Source organism: Gadus chalcogrammus, chromosome 8 (genome assembly GCF_026213295.1).
Source record: "Gadus chalcogrammus isolate NIFS_2021 chromosome 8, NIFS_Gcha_1.0, whole genome shotgun sequence".
NCBI lineage: Eukaryota > Metazoa > Chordata > Actinopteri > Gadiformes > Gadidae > Gadus > Gadus chalcogrammus.
Window position 1 is genome coordinate 15,812,015 of NC_079419.1, and position 21,425 is coordinate 15,833,439.

Below are 21,425 nucleotides of genomic sequence, written 5' to 3' on the forward strand. Positions count from 1 at the left end.
CCATTTAAAAAGAGAACTACATTTCCCATAACTATATAAAGAGGATCTATTTAAAGAGTAAATCTCTGCTTTTAAGATTTTTATTATAAAGGTAGTCAATTGCAGACATGTTTTCTACCGTGATTTATCTTCTAATTTCAAACAATTCGACAAAATCAATAATTTCTGTTATTATTTGTGTTATGATTGTTAATGCTATTATTGTTGTGGCTGTTTTTACAATTTATATTTTTATTATCATATTAAAACATTTGTGAGCTTTGAACACATAAATTAGGTCTACATCAATAAAAAAAAAGATATAAACGCGATTCCTTATCGTCTATGGCACTGCCTTGCCTGTCGCCACCCTGTAGGAGGCGACATTGCGATTTGAGTTCGTTGTAGACCTACTAATATGTGTCGATAGTTTAGTGTTCTACTATGCAGTTGTTCAATAGGGTATTTAGAGTATTGTAGTGTTGATAGAGTTTAGGGTTCTATCATGATTCAGTGTCCATACTTATCATCATCATTGTGTCAAGAGTTATATAGTTGATCATTCTGTCACACTTCAGTCCCATATGGAGTTTACTTTTCTATAGCATTATATTGTGTCCATAGTGGCCTGTATTGTTCTATAGGTCGTTCTGTTACTGTATGGTGTGTAGTGTTATATAGTGTTATACTGTTTTAAGTGTTCTATAGAGATATATGTAACAAGGTCCATGCTACATGCCATCTAGTTGGCTGCAACACTCCACCTAGGTGACTTCTATTGGGCTTCCCAAGACCAAAGGACACAGGGTGGTGGTGGAAGACTGGTTTATTGTAAAGGTTGGTTGAAAAAGACACATGGATAGGTGTTCCATGTATGTGTGGAGATGGCTGGTTGAACATGTGCATACTGATTACTGAATGTGCAACAGGAGAGCAGGTGGTATGTAGTTCTGCAGTTGGTTGAAACGCTGCAACCATGTTTCATTCCACATTTGTCGGATCCCAGCACACGTGTCTCCCATCATGCAACTGGGTCAGTTCTTCCATGTCCGCGTCCTCGAGCTGAAACCCAAACACCTAGGAGAGGATCAGAGATCACATGAGGGCAATACATGACGTACTTGTGAGATCATAACAAAGCAAACCGCAACATTATATTGTATGTTTGATGTCAATTAATCTATACTTACGTCACAGTTTTCTCGTACTCTTTCAATTTTGGTAGATTTGGGTGTTGTGACAACCTCGTTCTGAGGAGAGCCACAGTGTGAGGTGTGATGTGAATATGGATCAAATGTACACAACTGCAATACACTTTTGAAATGAACAGAAAACCATAATTTAATTATATCAATGATATCAGGGTTATCAAGGTGTCCATCAAGCATCAGAAAATCAAAGCGTTATCCTATCAAAACTCTTTATGAGCTGCCTTTGAGATGTATATAAATTACTCTTTGACCTTTCCCTGACAATATATGTGGAAGGTGTCAAGCGGATACATTCCTCTGTGATATGCTGTGGTTATTCTACGCTTTGGGATCCTGTCGTCCATCACACATCATAGACATCATAGAGACCATTACCTGTATGTTCCAGCGGATGCAGATCTGGGCAGGCGTGCGTCCGTACTTCTCTGCCAGTTTGAGGACCGTTGGGTCCCCCAGAGCTTGCCCCTTGGCCAGGGGGCTGTACCCCTGAAACACAATGCCCTCCTCACGGCAGTACTCCACCAGCTGCCTGGGCTGTTGGTACACGTGGTACTCCACCTGGTAGGACAACCACACACACACACGCACGCACGATTAGACCAATTATTTGTGCCACCGGTCTTATCTTGTTTGCATAGCGATTTCCACCTGATAACAATTATGGCCCACAGAATAGCCTCTGAAATGGTGTGTATGATGGCCGTTACTTGGTTGGCGTGTGGCACTGCACCGCAGTCTTCCTTTAACTGTTGCAGGTGATGGATCATAAAGTTGCTCACTCCAATGGAACGGCACCGCCCTGCAGAGATGCAGGGACAGGTCTGACTGGTTCACGCTTTCCACATCAAAACTGTTTGAATATCATTGATTTAATATCACTTTAAATACTTTGTAGTATAATAATGCACTTCATTTCTATAGCACCTATTCAAACGTGCGATGATAACATTAGTAATCTGGAAAGTGATTTTAAGTGACTTCCCCTAACAGGAGCTAGGCTAGGGTAATTCGGCAAGTCAATGGAAGCGGACTTGCCCCTCTGGACGCACAATGATGAATTAGTCATTTCATTTTCAATGTTAAGGGTGTGGGACCGGGACCATAGGCCTAGGCTCATTTGTGTGATTGGTCAGGCTAATGATAAGTGCTATAGGTAAATTAGGTGTGAGTTGACCCCTAATTGTAGATATCCCACCTTAAAAACATCAAGTTACGAATCTAGGCTTTTTTTTTTTTTTTATGTGATTATCTACAGATTGACTGGAAACCTTTCATTTTGACAATACACACTGGATGCCAACAACACTAAAACTAACCCAAATGGAGGAAAATACCGATTTTGATGACCATGCACTTTGTTTTAAAGCCATACATTTGTGCGACAAATATAAATTGGCATACATGAACATAGAAATTACGTTTTTAAAAACCCAGCATGTTTCTAACACGCTCATATTAATACATAGTTTAAATTGTTTAATTTAGTGTAAGGTTCCTTGCCTAGTTTCTCTAGTTCCTCCAGGGCTCTCCAGCTCTCTGCTCGCAGTTCCCTGTTGGAACGGCCTGGCTGCATGCTGTCCGGCCAATGCAACATGTACATGTCTGTTACAGAGAGACCAACAAATGAAACAACAACCTTTTGGTAAGATCCACATTTTCATCAGAGGATGTGTAAAGATGATGATGATGATGATGCAACAGCAGAAGAAAATGTTGAATGGCGTGTAGAATGCGGAATGATGTGTAAGCTGGAATGCATATGATACAAATTTAAATGAAAACAAGACATTAGGCTAGTACATAAGTAATAAGTAGTATTTATACATACTATCACCTTTTTATAAAGTACCTTTTCCAACAACCACTTCCAAAATGCTTGAATAAAGTAAAGCACAGATAAATGCAGCAATAATTCGGGCAGGTACTTATTTGCCACTTTAATACAAATAGGCCTACTGCACAAAAACATCAGTTTAAAAAAAAAAAAAAAAAAAGAATTAAGAGGGTATATAAGGGTGGGTTATAAAAAGGGTTATAAAAAGGCTGGACAACTGAAAATATGGTGACCTGCAGGCAGCACATACCGAAATAGTCTATTCCCATTCGAGTACATGATGCGAGACAGGCTTCCATGGCCGAATCATAGCCGTAGTCCAAGGGCCACAGTTTGTTGGTGATCCAAAGCTCACTTCTTGGCACGCAACTTTCTTGGATGGCGACGGCGAGCTGCTCCTCGATACCGCTGTACTTTGACGCGTCAAGGTGGCGTATCCCGCATTCTCGGAGCGCGTAGACAAATGCCTCGTCAGAGTATCCACCAAAGGGTGATGTGCCTGGGGAAGGAAAATACAGGTAAAGACACTTCATCAGCACCTTAAATACTTGAGTAATAGCCTACGAGTTCCGTAATGCCATTGCACACCTATTCCAAGTATTGGCATCTTTTTCCCATTGGAAAGCGTTACTGTTGGACAGTTGAAAGCTAGTTTCGAAATCATACTTGGCCTCAAATGGCTTTGGTCTACTATTATATAGTGGTTCAACTAGTTGAACTATTGGCGCGACATCCGGCATTCCAGCTAAAGGCATGCCTTTGTCTGATGACTTGAGTCGTAGAACATCGATATCACCGATCTAGTAGTGTGTTATATTTTCCAATGTATACCCTTTTTGAACTGTCTGGAAAATATGCTTCATGTTCTATGAAGCATTTCTAGCACAATAATCAAACGAAAATGCGTTAGTTCTTATAGATTTTTCGAAACACGAAACGTGAGCAATATTCAAATGAAAATTAAAATCCATTTTTAAACTTAGCAAGCGTGGTACAGACTAGTGCGTCAGTATAACCTGCTGCCGTCTCCTAGAAACCCAGTCTCCAGAAAAAGAAAAAGCCACAAAAGCGTTCGACATTAAGGCAAGGCAATTTTATTTGCATAGCACATCAAGCAATTCAATGTGCTTTACTGAGAAAAAGACAACAGTATAATGTATAGTGAAGGAGTACATGCAAGCAATATGACGAAAGACCATCAATGAAATCACACATGTACTATAAAATTGAAGGGGATAAAAAGGAATAAAAAGGTCCATCCGTAACATTTGAGATATGAATCCGACATTAACATTTTTGCCTTGGGACCTCAGTGATCTGGCTGGTGCTGTATTAACATGTCATGTATATAATTTGGTCCAATGCCATTAGGTGCTTTAAAAACAAGAAGTAGAGCTTTATAATCATAAATAACAGGAAGCCAGTGTAAGGACCTTAGGATAGGGGTGATGTGCTCACTCCTTTTAGTCCTATGTAGCACCCTAGCAGCAGCATTTTGTATAGTTTGTAATTGCTTTATAGTTTTCTGGGGAATCCCAGTTAAAATGGCATTACCGTAGTCTATCCTGCTTGAAATAAAAGTGTGAATACTTTTAATACCTAAAGAATATATAGAATGAAATGTAACAGAACAAACTAATGCACATGCATTTAATAATTGAGTAATGTTACGTTTAGAATATCTTGGGGTTACTTCACATGAGTAGGGTCCCAGCTCACATGTCTCCCATCATGCAACTTGCCCAGTGCTGCCATGTCCTCTTCGTCCATTTGGAAGCACATCACCTGCCGTGGCAACCAGGAGGAGAATGGCAGCAGTGGGAGTGAGCATATGACTATTAGGTCATGAGGTGACTGCCAAACCCCGCCCAGCCCGTCGCAGCTCCCTCGTAACTTTTAAAGGGGACATATTATACCACCAGGTGTGAGTGTGATTAGCCATTACAAGCCATTTTGTAAATGTGTTGCTTTTGACATCACAGGTGGGCGTGTCAACCTAGATGTGTGCTGGATAGATCAGTCTACCAGCCTACCCAGTGGACTGTAGCAAACGTTGCTCATCTATCGGTCATAAATCTAGGTGGACACACCCACTTGTGATGTAAGAAGCTGCACATTTTTAAAACGGCTTGTAATGGCTAATCACACTCACACCTGGTTGGTATAATATGTTCCCTTTAAAGGAGGAAGTGTGTGTAGCCACATGCAAAGGTTTGGTTGTGTTGTTAACCTACTTGGCAGTTCTCTTCTATCCTCTCCTTTTTGGTAGATTTGGGTATTGTGACGACTCCATTCTGAAAGGAAATAAAAGATCACATTTATCACAAATTAAGTGGGAACGCTTTATTAAAAAAACGAATGTGGTATGTTTTTGAAGCCATGTCTACCTGTATGCTCCAGCGGATGCAGATCTGGGCAGGTGTGCGTCCGTACTTCTCTGCCAGTTTGAGGACGGTTGGGTCCCCCAGAGCTTGCCCCTTGGCCAGGGGGCTGTACCCCTGAAACACGATGCCCTCCTCACGGCAGTACTCCACCAGCTGCCTGGGCTGTTGGTATACGTGGTACTCCACCTGGTAGGACAACCACACACACACACACACACACACACACACACACACACACACACACACACACACACACACACACACACACACACACACACACACACACACACACACACACACACACACACACACACACACAAACATCATCACCTGTGTAATTGCAATCTTCTAATCTTCTATCCTTCTCCCCGCTTCTTCGATTTTTGCTTGTTTTACTTTTGAACCGGTCGAATAACAGGCCTTGGTTGGCTTCTACCTCCCCAAGGAGAATGTAAAGTTCTTCTGCTTTGAAAGTTTCTCTCCTCTTTCGAGCCTTGTCCCTCATTTTGCAAAAGTCCTTCCCTGTTTCCGGAGGGCGTGATATAGTGTGTCATTTCACGTGAGCAATTAATTAATTTAACAATTACGCAATAGGCTGTTTAGCAATATAGCATATGTTGGCCTAGGCCTAATCAATTGTGTTTTAATATTGTTAGCAATCATATTAGTGTAGTCTATTCTTTTCGTAGGCTACTCTGCTTTTGGCCTTGATGGGGAGATATTTTTTGCTGCAACAAAATATACTGTTTCAGCTAACAACATTCCTGCATCTTTCCCTCCTGCAGAGCCCATTTCAGCACGGTGTCAGTTGTACAGTTAGTTACAAGCCTACAAACATCGTTAGAGCGGTGCACACGCCTTAAATCGTAAGAGGAGTTTTGTGAAACAAAGACATTTTTTACGAACGTTCTATCATTCAGAGATTTGTGCGTGGATCCATCATTATCGGGAAACTGGGCCCCGTCTAGTACGCTTTTGTTATAATCATTTATTTGAATTTGATATACAAAACTGTATTTATGATTATACTCGGTGGAATCCTTACTTGGTTAACATGTGGTAACACACTACAGTCCTCCTTGAGCTGTTCTAGGTGGGGGACCAAAAAGTTGCTGACTCCAATAGCACGGCACACCCCTACAGAGAGAACAGTGGTGTTAAGTGCGTCACGTGACCTGGTTCATCTTAAGTTCTATCCAATATTGTAGACCTGTACTTGAATACACATGAGACAAGGTGAACCAACATTGTTTTGTTTGGACTTTTACGTGAAGCTTACCCTGGTCATAAAGCTCCTGAAGGGCTCTCCAGGTCCCTGCTCGGACCTCCCTGTTGGAGAGGCCATTTTGCTGACCCTCAGGCCAATGCATCAGGTACAAGTCTGGAAAGAGGAGAGAGAACCAGAGTTAGAATGGATGGATACAGTGAGGGAACAAAGGATGTATGAAATACAGGAACATAGGGTCGAGTGAGGAACGAAATGATGAGTAAAGTAATGAAAGGGAATTCAAGGGTTTTTTACTACTACCTTTAAGGAATTTAGCAGACTATTATGTCCCAAGCAATTTATAGAACACCACTAATGAGCAGGTTTTCCATCATTCTCTATAATGTCTATAGTTCAAGTCTCAGAAGGCATTCCATAGAAAGCTTATCCGATGTTCTGTTCAACCAGTATGTGCAGGGGATAGATGTCTTCAGGCTTAAAAAGGTTAGGCCCGGCTTTTAAATTCCTTTATTCAAATTCTCAATAAAAGTCTCAAACTTTATTCGCTGGTTTTGTTATCTTTCTTTTTTAGAGTTTAATTGTTCCACGACATAATTTTGCGTCACGATCAGGCTTTGACCCATGCATAGCCTAGTGGTGGCACTGAACATCGGATGACCTTTCTACTCTGTTTTCCACCCTTATCTCATTCATATAGCAAATAAGGCATGCTATTGATTATAAGCCTTCTAAGAGTATCGTAAAATTCCCCCACACTACCATCAAATATAAAAGTTAAATACGGGCCGACTTTTATTTTAAATGAATGAATTAACTCATACCAAAATAGTCCACACCCATCCGAGAGCAGGAGTCAAGACAAGACTGCTTGGCCGCTTTGTATCCATAGTCGCCATGCCAGAGTTTGTTGGTGAGCCAAAGGTCGCTCCTGGGAACCCCACTCTTTCTGATGGCTGTGCCCAGTTGTTCCTCACAGCCGTACCGCTTTGCGGTGTCAATATGCCGCACGCCGCACTTTTTGAGCGCATGTAGAATCGCTTCATGGCTGTACCCTCCTCTATGTGAGGTCCCTTAAGAGATAATGTCGAGTCAGTTAGTCAACAGTAGGGATCAGGTTAGTTCTGCAGTGTAGTCAAACGTTTGAGATCATCGAAGAGGTCTACAGCACAACACCTACGTTGCAAAGAATCAATCTAAAAAATAAAAAGACAGAGGCAACAAAAGGAGACTACAATAAGAGATGAGCCAAATACAATTTACCTAGCCCAAGTATTGGTATCTGTAGCCCATTAGACAGCGTCACCTTAGGAAATACCGACGATGCCATATTTTGGTAACTGACTATTACACTATGAAACGGTGTTTCATATAACACCGTTTAGCTGTTCATATTATACTGGTTAAAACACAAACACTACTTCCGTAGTAGTCTACCTAATCCAAAAAGGTTTTGGGTGAGAATCATCTCTGTTGAATCAGAACTCAACCTGTGCAGTGACTTTCCGGTTACGCCCACTAGGGGAGGAGCTACTAGACGTCGCAGACGGGACACTGCAAAGGTTTACTGTTTAGCAACTAAATAACACGTGGGCGAGAATCACATAGAGTACTGGTTGGTAAAATTAACATGAGCTTAGTTGTGATGAATGATAAACTATTCGTTTTCATTACACACAAAATAAAGTATTTTAATGACGGGAGTACGATGATTCCTAACACTACCGCAAGCTGTTAGCTGGTTAGCCAATAGCAGAGCTGCTCTTCCATCCGCTTTCTGGTGCCTTTCAACAAACAGTGGAATCTATATATAATGCTAAATCAACAGTGACGACAAAATGAGGTAAATGTTCTAAAGGTTGCATGGTAATACTGATCTTGTCTGCGATTATCTATCTTCCAGTAACCCATATGTGTTAGTATTGCTCGGACTCCTGTTCATACGAGTGCACTCTCTCCCATAACACAGGGTCCCCCGTGCCTGCATCAACCTCAGGAGAATTCATTTAGTTTGGCCTCTCCTGCTGCTGCTCTTGGTCGGTGCGGCTCTTACCGCTCTCCTACCGCCCGCCGAAGAGCAGAGCCGCACCAATGATGTTCTTGGGGTGTTACGAAGAGCAGCAGCCAACAAACCCTTACCTGACAATCATGTCTACAGTACAGAAGAAACGGAGGAGAAATTTACTATTGTCATTCAGACCTTTAACCGAACAGACATTCTTCTTAAATTGCTAAACCATTACCAGGCAATGCCGCATCTCCAGAAAATAATCATAGTCTGGAATAATGTCGGAGAACAGACGCCCCAAAAGCTTTGGAACTCCCTGGGACCACATCCTGTGGAGGTGATCTTCAAGGAGCAGAGTACCAACCAAATGCGAAACCGACTTCAAGTATTTCCGGAGATTGATACAGATGGTAAGTGCATATGAGTCTTGATTAAATTGTTTGGAAGCTGTGTTAATGCCTCTGCAAGCGTTGTTTTATTCGGCTCCCTGTTGACCTGCTCTCATCTCTGCCGATTTTTTAGCTGTGTTGATGCTGGATGATGACACCCTGGTCAGTGTCCCGGACATCAGTTTTGCTTTTTCTGTCTGGAAGGTAATTCCTGTAGAATAGTTCAAACATAACTGTTAATGTGTCGCTGGAACCAATGCATAAGTATGTTGGTTTGATGGACATGTATCTATGTGCTCCACAGCAATTTCCCGATCAAATTGTTGGGTTTGTACCTCGAAAACACGTGGTCACAGCAGGAGGAACCTATACCTATGGTAGCTTTGAGCTGCAAGATCCAGAGATTGGTGGAGGAGACAGGTAGGACATGATTTAAGACAATCGTATAGGAATATATATAGCCATTCTGTAATAAGGCTGACTGTCTACAAACTGCAAACTAATATTTGCATATATGGTTCAGTGTTACCCCTGTATTAAGTTACCATGAAACCGGCGTTCTTTGCACATTTCTCACTGTTCCTTCATGGCAGGTACTCCATGGTGCTGATCGGTGCTGCTTTCTTCCACCGCCGCTACCTGAAGCTCTTCCAGGATCAACCTCAAGCAGTGCACCAGCTGGTGGACGAAACACAAAACTGCGACGACATCGCCATGAACTTCGCCGTTTCCCTCTATTTAGCGCAACAGCCGAGGTCGTTCCAGGGCATGCCGAGGTCAAAGGGCATTGTGGCCAGCCGGCCGTCGGGGGTGTTCGTCAAACCCGTGGACTTCCGTAACCTAGAGAAGGAGGCGGGCAGTGGGTACCTGGGGATGTGGCATCGGCCCGAACACCTACTCCAGAGGTCCTACTGTCTGAACAGGCTGGTGCAGATCTACGGCTCAATGCCCCTCTGCTTCTCCAACCTCATGCTCTGCCAGTTTGGATTCCCCAGCTACGCTAACCACAAGAATAAAGGCTGACGTCGGGGATGCCGTAGTGGTGTGATGGCAAGCCGCTGGGGCCATCACGGAAAGAAGGACTTGAGGAATACTCTTGTAAGTGTAGGGGCCTTGACTGTCAGGGTCGAAGTGGGGGTTTCGGTTTTCAAGACTCAAGGTTTGGGGCTTTTATTTGTGTTTTCAACACAGGATACAGATAAGGAATGCAGGATACACTCAGATTGTTTTGCTATGCTTATTTTGCCAATTTCTCAAGAATTAATTAATAATTGTTGAGAGCTGATTAGAAGGATACCTCAGTGAAGATACAAAGCGGTGATAAAATGGGAAATGTTTCATCCTTTGACATCTTCAGGGAAAATATAGAACTATAAACACTGCCTGTTCATGTTCTTGACTGTTTCTCAGTCAAAAGACACACAAAAAATCTGATGGATGGAACTGATCAATTAAGTCTTGATGATCTGTTGTTGCCTCAGTGGAAATACAGGAGTAACAAGAAGCAGTTTTGAAAGATGGACGCAAACAAACCTGTTCGGTCTAAGAGGGTCATTAGTGTTAACATACACGTTAAGCTTTGACAATATCTCAAATAAGAGTTGGTTGCCTGTTTTGCCTTTCTAACAAAATGAGGTACATTTTCTGTAAGGTACATTTTTTATACTTGAATCCATTTCAACAAGCATTTTTGTTAAGTCTCCATAATATTAAGATTCATCTTGAATGAACTGGTCTAATAAATTACCTGCCATATTTATAAATGTATGATTGCAGTTAAGAAATGCTTCAACGGTTTTTGGTCCTGTAATGCAAGGATAGCTCATAAACCTGTCAATTTGTTAACTATTCAGAAGCTATTAACTGACAATTACATGGATTATATGATTTTGATTAATGCATGCAAATGTATACCTCAATTTATGCTGGATGTTATTAAATAAACTAAAGTTATTGAAATTCCTTAAAGGGGTTATCTTTCCAAGTATGTGTAAGACACCAAGCACAATACAAATGATTTCTAAATTGGAATATAAATAACTCAACATGTTCAACCATAATGAGCAGTTCATAACATTAGAAATGGGAACTATCACCTTCATGTGGAAGTAACACTTTTATTGAATGATACCAATACTGATAACTAACTCTCAGATCAAGATTGAGAGGATTGTTTGCCTAGGGACAGGATAAAAAGTCAGTCTGAAACTATTCCAGACTTTATTGTCAATGTTATGGTGAAATGCAAACCAAGATGTGGGGAGGAAGGGATTTTGTTTGTTTCAGAATTAATTAAAAGCCAGAATTGTTCAGTTGTCAACTGATTTGACAACATAAGCAGTAACAACACTTGAGTGTTCCCTGTTTCTGCAGCAGTCACTCTAAATTACACCCATTGTGGCCCCATTGTTCTAAACTTTGTTAAAGACTTCACATATACATTTAGTGTTACAAATGTCACAGAAAATGCAACCACTCATTATTCTGTTATGAAAGCACACAAATAAAATGAGATAAGTACCCTTTCAATGCTAATTTGACATGAACTTGTTAAATAGTATACAGCAAGAAAACATCTAGCCAGTAGTGCATCCAGTTCTCCTAATTGTATTATTTAATCAGCTTCCAATTGGTTTGTATTGTAAAACTCCCGCAAAACATTTGTAGGCTATAGTAGCCAATCATCATAATCCTCATGTCCTTCCATAACAACCTCTTTCATGGTTTTCCACAGTGGGATTGATGATGGTTTTAATAGCCTGCAATGAACACAAACATTTTTCAGACTGAATCCCAGAGTTCAGATTTAAGTGTCCATAACCTCCTTCTTAGAGCTGGTCCCTGGTCTTATTCTGCATCAATAACAGCAATCAAACCTTGTTGACCAACACCAGTTATCCCATCCCTCCCATCAGCCTCTTGATCTCTCCTGTTACCAGTGCAACAACCTCAGTCATGAAACCAATACAGCTGTGTAAACACAACATGTTCAGTTCACTGGCCGTCTCAGACGTTAGGGAACGTGTGGGTGGGGTGACCCCACCCGAGGGTGCATGGCTGTGTGGGGGCCTCACAGAGACCCTGGTCCGCTGCCTGGCCGCCTCCCACCGTTACCAGGGGAACGGATGCTATGCCAAAGCTTCACAAACGGCTCCCTGTTCCTCCAGATCACTTTGTGACCGTATGCTACGTACCATCTGCATCAGAAACCGTCAGATAGAGAGGAGATTACTAAACATATCTACCTCAGGGAATTATTACAGAAAAAAAGGTTAACTTGTTTACTTAACATGTAAACTTTTGAGATAATAGTAGGAACACCCATAGGGAATTTCAACTCTTTCAGTTTTCTATGATACATCTTTCGACTTTTAGGTTATTATTGGATTTGTTTCCAAATCCAATAATAACATCATTGTTATCAATATGTTACTAATATGTATTCTAATAATGTTTGCTACCTAGGCATGACACTTACACTCCAAAAAGAGCCCCTCCCAGGTGAGCTGCATGATCCAAATACCGCCAGCCCATAACCAGTCCCGCTGTGTCTATGGCGATGAGGGCTTTCAAGGCCTGGAGACAGAATAACAGAGTCAGGATGACAGACAAGCGCAGCAGTGCATTGAGCAATGTAAATGTCAACAAGTGAATCTACTCCGTCAATGGGCTACTTTTAATGGGAACACACACTCACGCTCAATTTGAAGGTTACACACACTTTAAATCCTGATACATGTCAACATACACTCTGACGCAGTCCCCCTTGGTGTATGTCACCTTACATTCCCTGCTGTAAACGTGACCATGGGAAGGAGAATTATGCCGAGTTTGGCCTCTGGCACCTTGGCGCAAACCGCTGCCAGCACGGTCATCACCGCACCGGACTGGAGTTCAAACAACAAGAGCACATCAGATAGTATTTTAGGAGAAAAGCTTTATTGGTATCGTTTTGTATTTCCTTTTCTATCATCATAAAATGAGGTTTGGTGGGTCAAACCGCTAGTGCGCTTACCATGGAGGCTTTACACCTTGAAGCGACCCAGGTTCGATTCTAACCTGTGGTCCTATGCTACAGGTCATTCTCTCTCTAAAAATATATAATGAGGTCATCAAGGATGGCTTACCGCTCCTAATGAGGGATACAGCCGACCAGTGGCTGTCTTACAGCAGTAGCTAACCATGTTGGAGATCGCACCTGCAACAAGACAAAAATAAACAGGTGTGTGAGCTGAGGCCGGCAGGTAGCATCCAAACATTTACACAGCAATCACCAACACGTAAGAAATACTACCATCTGTCGATCCAATCCACCTCCTGTAATCAAATTTAAATGTAGAAATGACAGACTACTTTAACACAAATATAGTGACGTCTTTTATGATTGATGTTTTTGTTTGATGAAAAGTCACTTATTCTCCTTTTCTCTTCTCTTTCTGCTAGAGGATTTGAGGGAATTCAAAACGATACAAGTCTAACTTGACTAAAACAGGAGGCAGAGCACTGGATTAAATTAATTTTCTATTTGACTAAATACCCTTGGAACATGCAAGTGATGTAAGGGAACCCAACCATCGAACCAATATGCATTTTCAAAACAAAAGTCTCCCCAAAAACTGCTCTGACACAGAATGCCGTTATCACCCACAGTACCACCCTGCTCGTATATGTACGATAATTACGTGTTTTTATGATATCACCAATATTTGCTTCCTAGCAGGGGAGTATTCGTACCAGCGGAGAGGTAGACGGCGATGAACTGCTCCCTGCCCAGGAGGGAGACGATGCTGGTGGAGAAGGTCCACAGCACGTACATGTTGGCCACCATGTGGAAGACGGAGTAGTGGCTGAAGGAGGAGAGAACCATGGGAAGGCACCGCGTCTCTGAACGCAGAGGATGAAGTAGAACCTCAACAATGGGCAAACGTGTGCTATTCTGTTATTATTCACTATTGATTCACTATTCACTATTATTATTCACTATTGATTCGCTATTAATTCACTGCTTTGGACCTTTTCCAAAGCACTGGATTTGCCATAAGGACCTGGTAGATGGAGTGACAGGTAGGACTTTGAAACAGGGGGATTGAACCAAGTCCTTTTCGGCTTGTGGAAAACACCACAGCGGAGATAAGTGTAGTATTAGTGACGACATGCTGGTTGTGTAGTATTAGTGACGACAACGTATTACCATACACTTGGTTCATTTCCCAATACATTGTAAACCAATGCTTCTTATACAAGCCTTATCAAAGTCTTCGATTATAATACGATCACCAAATCTGTTCCTCTTCTTTCTCTTGATCTTTGGTATTCTATGTAACTATTTTCTAAAATGCCCTATGTCTAGAGGAAATGAACAAAGATCCAACTCACTGGCGGCTGGGTTGGCTGTGAAGTATTTGATCATGGTTCTTTGCAAAGATGGGATTCTCCAGCAGCACAGCACGAGGGCATTGACCGCTATAATACCTAGAGAGAGCAAGAAGGACAAGCACTGAAGACCCTAACCAATGCAGAGTGTTGATGTTTAATCAATACATTCCTATAAACTGTTACTATAATATTTTCAAAAATGACCATTTTATGTTACTTTCTGTTTATTTTGTGAAATCCAACTAAGTAGTCAGAAAAAACATTTTAGTACCAGATTTATGAAAAGCAATAAGGCACGTGAGGCCATGGTTGGCAGTGCTTTTAGGACAGCTATTGGGAATAAAATAGTTTTCATTCATCTTTTATGGATGCATTTCCATACCATTTCAGACATTTTCTAGACTTCAGGCAAGAAGTGTGGTCATAAATTAGAATAACATCCAACCGAGTCACAGTGTGTATTGTGTTCAGCATGGCGTACCAGCAGTGGTCCTCTGTCCCTCGGAAAAGCTGCTCCACAAGTCGTCTGCTGAAGACAGCAGAAGGATCAGCTGCTTCTGGACACCGTTCAGCTGATTCCACCAGTTGTGCCAGTAGGTCATGTCCTCAGAACCCTGGAGCACACATTGACCGTATAACTTAATACAACTTAATAATGAGATTTGTCTCAAAGTTTTGTTTGAAGAGCTGCAGACTCACCTTCAATTCTTTATTTGGTTTTGCCTCTTCCCTGACTGTGTCGAATCTCGACTTCAGGGACTCGTACTGCAATATGGCCGCCACACCGAAGGAACAGCCTGTAAACTAGCATGGAGTCAGACCACAAAAACGAAACCTTCCCATTGCACTAACAGGTACAACATGCATTGTCACCATATTTTGTTTGAAACTGGGACTGGACACAGAACACAGCACGTACAGGTTAATAATACAATTTGATGGAGTGGAAGAATACAAGAGTGTGACATACCCCTATTGTGAAAACAAACGGTTTAAAAAGCGTTGGTCGGGCCCTAGGAGAATGTGCTGGAGGTGGTGGAGGAGGAGATTTAACATTGACTGACTCTCCTGCTTTGGAGGCTGCAAGCTCTGTCTCTTGGGAAACATTCCCTTTGTTTGTATCTGCTCTTTTGGCTTCCCGACGGAATGCACATCTTTGCTGGTTATGTGGGTTGAGTCTAGAACCAAGGTAGAAAATGTGCATTTGTTAATTGATGTAACAACAACACAAGCACGATATGTTTAATCGGACCTTCACCAGCAGGTCCGATTAAACATTTGACGACATTTGACAACCTCAAAATCCATCTCTTTATTGTAAACAATCAATGACTAAATATGCCTCAGGACACACTAAACGCTAAAAGTACAAAATAAAGTACATGATGCGACATACGTAAAAAAAAAAACATACATGATACAGGTGCTTTCAATGATAGTAGTAGATTTCGTAATTTTTAGGCATTTGCGTAGTAGTTTATAATGTTGCTTCAATAAATCGCGGAGCTCATTAAACTACCTATTGCTAAGGAACTGTCAATGACGCTTTGCAGTTATTTAAACATTCATCGTTATGAGCTAACGTTATGTCACACTGATATTGAATAGGTATCAATTTGCACGCAAATGATACCTATCACTGTCGGCGTCAGCCCACACAATGTATGAAGAGTTATAGATTAGTTTACTTACCTGCTATCTCTAGGGGATGCCTTCGTACATCTGATAAACCCCGTTTTGGTCAAATGCATAACACATCCTCGCCACGCCATGTTTACAATGACCCCTGCAGTCAGTCGGAAGCCCTTCCCACAACAGCGATTGAAAGATACACGTGACCTGTCTCAAGACAGCCCCCTTTTAGTCTAGCTTTGCGTGTCACGGTCGGTACAATATATTTTAGTTGAATGTAAAAGGGCTTTGCTGACCTCTAGTGTCGTATAAGTTAATAGACCCGAAAAAGAAATGTAGCTTGACTAGGCTGCTTGTAGACCCACTGTAAAGGTTTCAAACATAGAGAAAACAGTTACTATTCAATTACTTTTTAGTTATTTGCTAAAAATCTGAATTTGAGGATGTTTGGTGTGTGTGGCTAATCTTGAATGTACAAGTGTGTTTGTTTAGGGAACTTTAGCTAAGCTTTCATTTTTTTTATGCCCCCTGGACAAGTTCCAGTGAGATCCCAAGTTGGTCAGTGCTCCAGAAATAGGGGAAGAAGGTTGAATTTAAATTGAGGCAGCTGCACTGCAGTATCTGCAGTGGATATGCTCCCCTCCAGTTGACCTATCCCCTATATTCCCTATTATCATTGGGAAGAAAAACAAACAAACCAATTCATAATGATGTGGATATTGTTGAACAATTCACGCAGGATGTGCAACTCCAGATACAAAAATGAAAAGAATCATGAATAAACAACCATACAAACGATGACAGCGTTGCTAAATAGAAATACACAGGACAGATACAGGAGGCCAAGAGAGAGAGAGGAGAGAGAGAGAGAGAGAGAGAGAGGGCGAGAGAGAGGGAGGGAGGGAGGGAGGGAGGGAGGGAGAGAAAGGGGGGCGGAGAGGGGAACAAAATGCTTCTGCTTGTGTGTGCATGTGAACTCCAAGGACACATTGCCAAGTAAGATGCAGTTGTAAGAAGCTGTGTGTGTGTGTGTGTGCATGCAGGCGCGCGCGTGTGTGTGTGTGTTTTTGTATGCGTGTGGTCAGGAGGATGGTGGGGCGGGGTAAGGACACAAAGGGAAGCAGAACAGGGAAGCAGAGGAGAAACAATAGGGACAGGGTGAAGCTCTGGCAGAAAGGGGGACAGTGGGACAGTGGAGGAGATACGAGTGGAGGGGAGGATGGGAATCATTAATGTATGAGTGTCCCCAGGTGTCAGTTTAGCTATGAGCTGTCGGATGCTGGACGATTGGTAACAGTAAACATAAACACTACGCAACACACATGTTAAGACCCATGGGCACATGCCTGTACACGCATACACGCATGCATACATGCATGCACACAAACACACCCAAGCAGGCATACTACACAACACACACACGCACACACACAGTGGCAACCCGGTACGGTGAGCGAACCACCTCCTCCCAAACAGGACACAACTTTGAGGGGAAAAAGCCAAAAAGACACACACACTCACACACACTCACACACACACACACACACACACACACACACACACACACACACACACACACACACACACACACAGACACACACACACACACACAGACACACAAACACACAGTAGTCTCAACAACATACTACAAACTAAAATACATTTGTTTGAATCTCAATGTAATATAAACAGTATATTGCATTAAAGTAACACATAATTTGTCAATTCAATGTTCTAGCAAAAGAATCAATATATATTCATATTGGATAATATTGCAGGGCATTTATACATAATGATTTTATATTTGGGATACTTTTAATGGAACTATTTTGTACGAATCCAATAATTCATAATTATCTTAAATTATTATGATTCAACATCATTTTAATTTAATGATCACCCTTGCATGACAGTGAAGTCTACAGAGGACGCTCGGTTGCCCTCGAATCGTTACACTTTTTTTTTTTTTCCGCTTCCCTAACGTAGGTGTCCTCTTTCAGGTCCTCTCATTGATCCATGGGCGCACAGACGCCAAGAGGTATTGTGCTGTAGGCAGCCACCTGCCACGGCACTGCCACGTGTTAAATAGATAAAAGTGCCACCATGTTTTAACTCTCCTACCACTCTGATACCAACCGGTCATTGCTTCTCGACCTACCCCACCCCCCTGCCTTTATGCCGTTTGAAACGGCCTGTTACTGGGAGAGAACCTGGGAGGTTTCCCTGGATGCTGAAGCTATGGGGGACGTGCTATAACTTTTAACACTTCGTTTGACTTTATCCACGGTAACATGTAACCGGAGGAGATAATAGTTGGCCTTGATGTGACAGCCCAGAGAGCCTGGAAACGTCTTATACCTGCAAGCCATTCTTTTTATACCATCGCTTGAAACTCAAGCTGAAATCACACAGTCCCGTCTGAATGCTGACGGAGAGCTTTCTGGACACATGGATCAATTTCCAGTGAACTAATACTTCACTGGGAATTGTAGTCTTTTTCCTTCTTCCTATTTGTATGCTGGACTATGGATTTCGTTTTTTAAGATAAATACAATTTATCGGCGTATGAACACAAGTGGTCTTTATGGACAAGCGCACCCCCGGGCTAATTAAGTGTATGCTTTACTATACTTGCCATAATCTGCAAACATAGATCGATAGATAGATAGATCGATAGATGGATCGATAGATAGATGGATCGATAGATAGATAGATAGATAGATAGATAGATAGATAGATAGATGGATAGATAGATAGATAGATAGATAGATAGATAGATAGATAGATAGATAGATAGATAGATAGATAGATAGATAGATAGATAGATAGATAGACAGACAGACAGACAGACAGACAGACAGACAGACAGACAGACAGACAGACAGACAGACAGACAGACAGACAGACAGACAGACAGACAGACAGACAGACAGACAGACAGACAGACAGACAGACAGACAGACAGACAGACAGACAGACAGACAGACAGACAGACAGACAGACAGACAGACAGACAGACAGACAGACCAATAGACAGATAGACAGCCAGACATAGAAACAGAAGGACAGAATGAACTACGACCAGAACACACCATTAAGGTCAATGGTACGTTTGAACCAATGACAATAGTGCAACATAACTTTCACTGTACTGTACAGATATCTCCATTTAATGCTGAGTTATGGGGATTTAAGAAACCCAACACCAGAAACCCTGTGAAGAACTCAATACACTTAAAAATAATTTCTCATCTTCTGCACAGATTGTCTATCAATTCAGTGTTGTAGCGCATCAGGAAACAGCCATAACAGAGAGTCAAATGCCTAGGACATAAGTATTGATCAGTGAAACAGTATGCCTCTCAGCAGAACATCTTCCTCCTCTAATGAAGAGGCATTACTGTCACATGGTGTCAGCAGTTATCTGGGGACACATCTCGATGGACAGTAGATCTCAGCCGGCCAGCCCCCTGAGAAACGTTATATTGAAGTGGACAAAAGAAAACACGATAAGCCTGAGTTATACAGCGTTCAAACATTTATGGCTTTGTGTCTTTGCCATGCGTAAATATTTTGCAGGCGTTGATGGACTACTGAAATCAGAATAATTAAGGAAGCACAAAAACCTTTCAATTTTAAAATGACCAAATCACAATGCAAATCAATCATTGTTAATCAGCCTTCGAAAGTGTACAAAAACCAAGCTGCAGCTTTGATTTCCCAAGTGTTCAGCTTCAGCCCTGTACAAAAAACTTGCAGCATACGTCTATTGTTGGCGCTCGGACAAGCAACTGCAATTCAGCGAAGTGATGTTTCAGCACCAGTGCTGAAGAACAGCTCCTGACAGCAGCACAAGTGAGCCTACGTAAAGAACACAGCGCGTGACCCCTTCAGCGAACCCTGCAACTGCAAACGAACCCAGGGACATGTTCCCATGCACGCGCGCGCTCATGACAAATCACGCGCACTCACCAACAGACGCGCACTCTTGTTGCAGACTCTTGTTCCAGACTATAATGGTTCCACCCCTTATACCACCCCCCCCCTCCCCCCCTTTATACCTGGGAGTCAGGAGTGCACAAGCATCACCCACAAACGCCGGTAAACTCCACCACCAAGACACCACCAGCCACGAGGTCCCTGAAGAGCAGTATCGCTCGCACGCGTTCAATGGGATCCTGAACACGGATCCATTCTCCTCGCATTGATTACTTGAAACTGCATCTAGAGTTCGCCCTGTAAACACTCTGCTCCGCCGCCTGTCCCAAAGACATAAAGCGAGGCGCCCCCGGTTCACGCGCAGTCCCCGTCCGGCGGCATTATCTTCAGCTTCTTGCACCGACCTGGTTCGCAAGGTGACATGGGTGATAAAAAAGGAGGTAAGAAACTTTCTTGTTTTTGTTGTTGTTGTAGTTGTTGTGCCAACTATCTACATGAGGACAGTCATGAGGAGGCTGTGCACTAGGCTACACGTTACAGTGTTCGCCCGATGTGAAGGTCCCGGGCTGCGGTAAAGAATTAACCCAAATGATCCCTTTTCCCTATTATATTGGCTACTTTCACCATGGCGAAGTATAGAATAGAGTGAGGTGGCATGAGAAGGAGTCTGTGCTTTACGGATACACGTAGTCTATATATGGCATTAGAAATACGCGGGCTGTATTTATCCATTCATAGCTTTATATGCCAGTTCATGACCACCTATTCCGCACTCGGTGTAGCTAACGTTATAAATGGGTTTACGTCCGATGTATACGCAGTATAACTGCCCTTTTTAAAAAGGCAGCGAGGAGTTTAAAGAATTTAAACAATGTCATTGGAATACTGCTATTATGAAACTCACGTAGGACCAACAATTTAAAAAAAGAGAGTTTGTTCCTGCCGTCCTATACGAGTTGTCCCACTCTGTGGGTGCCGGTATCCTCTGACTCAGAACAAAGTGCTGTCAGTCCACTTCCCGTCGCGAGACCAACGTGCTGCTGTTCCCGCTCACCGCTGGGACCACCGGCACGCGCGCACAGAGGGTTAAGAAAGACTCTACTCAATACCTTGGAACAAACGGTTATGTCCAAACAATATAATTCCTAATAGGCTAGCTAATATTGAAATGATGTACGCATTATACAATTCAATATTAGGTGCGAAATTTAAAGTATAAATAAACTTTAGATAATGGTCATATCGTTTTTAGCGAGTAGCCCTACCATAGTTCAGTCCATCTAAGTTCAACTGAATTGGTTTCTTCACATGGGCGCCTGGTTATATTGTATTCCTTCTTTAGAACGTGTATTTAATACTTCAATTCAACAATTTCATGATTCCATTGTTGTATTGAAATATGACTTGATGGGACGGGAGTGTTTATCGTCCGCCTCAGAAAGGTCTCT

General features: G+C 42.2%; 4 protein-coding genes across 7 annotated transcripts; 1 reads left to right on the forward strand and 3 right to left on the reverse strand.

Annotated features, from left to right (window-relative positions):
• Nucleotides 1-460: 460 nt before the first annotated feature.
• On the reverse strand, nt 461-3,814 carry LOC130387247 (uncharacterized oxidoreductase ZK1290.5-like). Its single transcript, XM_056596265.1, has 7 exons — nt 3,613-3,814; nt 3,275-3,523; nt 2,691-2,792; nt 1,898-1,989; nt 1,566-1,748; nt 1,170-1,229; nt 461-1,056 (listed from the first exon to the last, which is right to left on the reverse strand). The coding sequence occupies exons 1-7, from the start codon at nt 3,686-3,688 to the stop codon at nt 961-963; spliced, it is 858 nt and encodes a 285-aa protein (XP_056452240.1). The 5' UTR covers nt 3,689-3,814; the 3' UTR covers nt 461-960.
• LOC130387248 (uncharacterized oxidoreductase ZK1290.5-like) lies at nt 3,434-8,166 on the reverse strand. Of its 2 annotated transcripts, XM_056596267.1 has the most exons (8): nt 7,897-8,166; nt 7,458-7,706; nt 6,688-6,789; nt 6,454-6,545; nt 5,412-5,594; nt 5,259-5,318; nt 4,696-4,809; nt 3,434-3,523 (listed from the first exon to the last, which is right to left on the reverse strand). In XM_056596267.1, the coding sequence occupies exons 1-7, from the start codon at nt 7,961-7,963 to the stop codon at nt 4,714-4,716; spliced, it is 849 nt and encodes a 282-aa protein (XP_056452242.1). In that variant the 5' UTR covers nt 7,964-8,166; the 3' UTR covers nt 3,434-3,523; nt 4,696-4,713. The 2 variants fall into 2 exon arrangements, with proteins under 2 accessions (XP_056452242.1, XP_056452241.1); XM_056596266.1 differs by lacking the exon at nt 3,434-3,523 and having other exon boundaries at nt 4,099-4,809.
• extl2 (exostosin-like glycosyltransferase 2) lies at nt 8,122-11,023 on the forward strand. Its single transcript, XM_056596264.1, has 5 exons — nt 8,122-8,476; nt 8,603-9,051; nt 9,164-9,234; nt 9,335-9,450; nt 9,624-11,023. The coding sequence occupies exons 1-5, from the start codon at nt 8,472-8,474 to the stop codon at nt 10,051-10,053; spliced, it is 1,071 nt and encodes a 356-aa protein (XP_056452239.1). The 5' UTR covers nt 8,122-8,471; the 3' UTR covers nt 10,054-11,023.
• On the reverse strand, nt 10,989-16,210 carry parla (presenilin associated, rhomboid-like a). Of its 3 annotated transcripts, XM_056596260.1 has the most exons (10): nt 16,099-16,210; nt 15,377-15,584; nt 15,106-15,210; nt 14,888-15,020; nt 14,407-14,502; nt 13,765-13,914; nt 13,158-13,228; nt 12,816-12,917; nt 12,509-12,606; nt 10,989-12,227 (listed from the first exon to the last, which is right to left on the reverse strand). In XM_056596260.1, the coding sequence occupies exons 1-10, from the start codon at nt 16,176-16,178 to the stop codon at nt 12,101-12,103; spliced, it is 1,170 nt and encodes a 389-aa protein (XP_056452235.1). In that variant the 5' UTR covers nt 16,179-16,210; the 3' UTR covers nt 10,989-12,100. The 3 variants fall into 3 exon arrangements, with proteins under 3 accessions (XP_056452235.1, XP_056452237.1, XP_056452238.1); XM_056596262.1 differs by lacking the exon at nt 10,989-12,227 and having other exon boundaries at nt 12,522-12,606; nt 12,811-12,917; XM_056596263.1 differs by lacking the exon at nt 10,989-12,227 and having other exon boundaries at nt 12,523-12,606; nt 12,779-12,917.
• Nucleotides 16,211-21,425: the final 5,215 nt, after the last annotated feature.

Coding starts and splice junctions, on each gene's coding strand:
- LOC130387247 (XM_056596265.1), bottom strand. CDS start 3,688: ATGATTTCGAAACTAGCTTTCAACTGTCCAACAGTAACGCTTTCCAAT. Junction 3,524..3,612: donor GATGCCAATACTTGGAATAG/GTGTGCAATGGC, acceptor TTCCTTCCCCAG/GCACATCACCCTTTGGTGGA. Junction 2,793..3,274: donor AATGGGAATAGACTATTTCG/GTATGTGCTGCC, acceptor TCTCTGTAACAG/ACATGTACATGTTGCATTGG.
- LOC130387248 (XM_056596267.1), bottom strand. CDS start 7,963: ATGGCATCGTCGGTATTTCCTAAGGTGACGCTGTCTAATGGGCTACAG. Junction 6,790..7,457: donor GATGGGTGTGGACTATTTTG/GTATGAGTTAAT, acceptor TCCTCTTTCCAG/ACTTGTACCTGATGCATTGG. Junction 5,319..5,411: donor GCATCCGCTGGAGCATACAG/GTAGACATGGCT, acceptor ATTTCCTTTCAG/AATGGAGTCGTCACAATACC.
- extl2 (XM_056596264.1), top strand. Junction 9,235..9,334: donor TTGCTTTTTCTGTCTGGAAG/GTAATTCCTGTA, acceptor TGTGCTCCACAG/CAATTTCCCGATCAAATTGT. Junction 9,451..9,623: donor GAGATTGGTGGAGGAGACAG/GTAGGACATGAT, acceptor CCTTCATGGCAG/GTACTCCATGGTGCTGATCG.
- parla (XM_056596260.1), bottom strand. CDS start 16,178: ATGGCGTGGCGAGGATGTGTTATGCATTTGACCAAAACGGGGTTTATC. Junction 15,211..15,376: donor CGTTTGTTTTCACAATAGGG/GTATGTCACACT, acceptor ACTCCATGCTAG/TTTACAGGCTGTTCCTTCGG. Junction 12,607..12,815: donor TCACGTTTACAGCAGGGAAT/GTAAGGTGACAT, acceptor TTCTGTCTCCAG/GCCTTGAAAGCCCTCATCGC.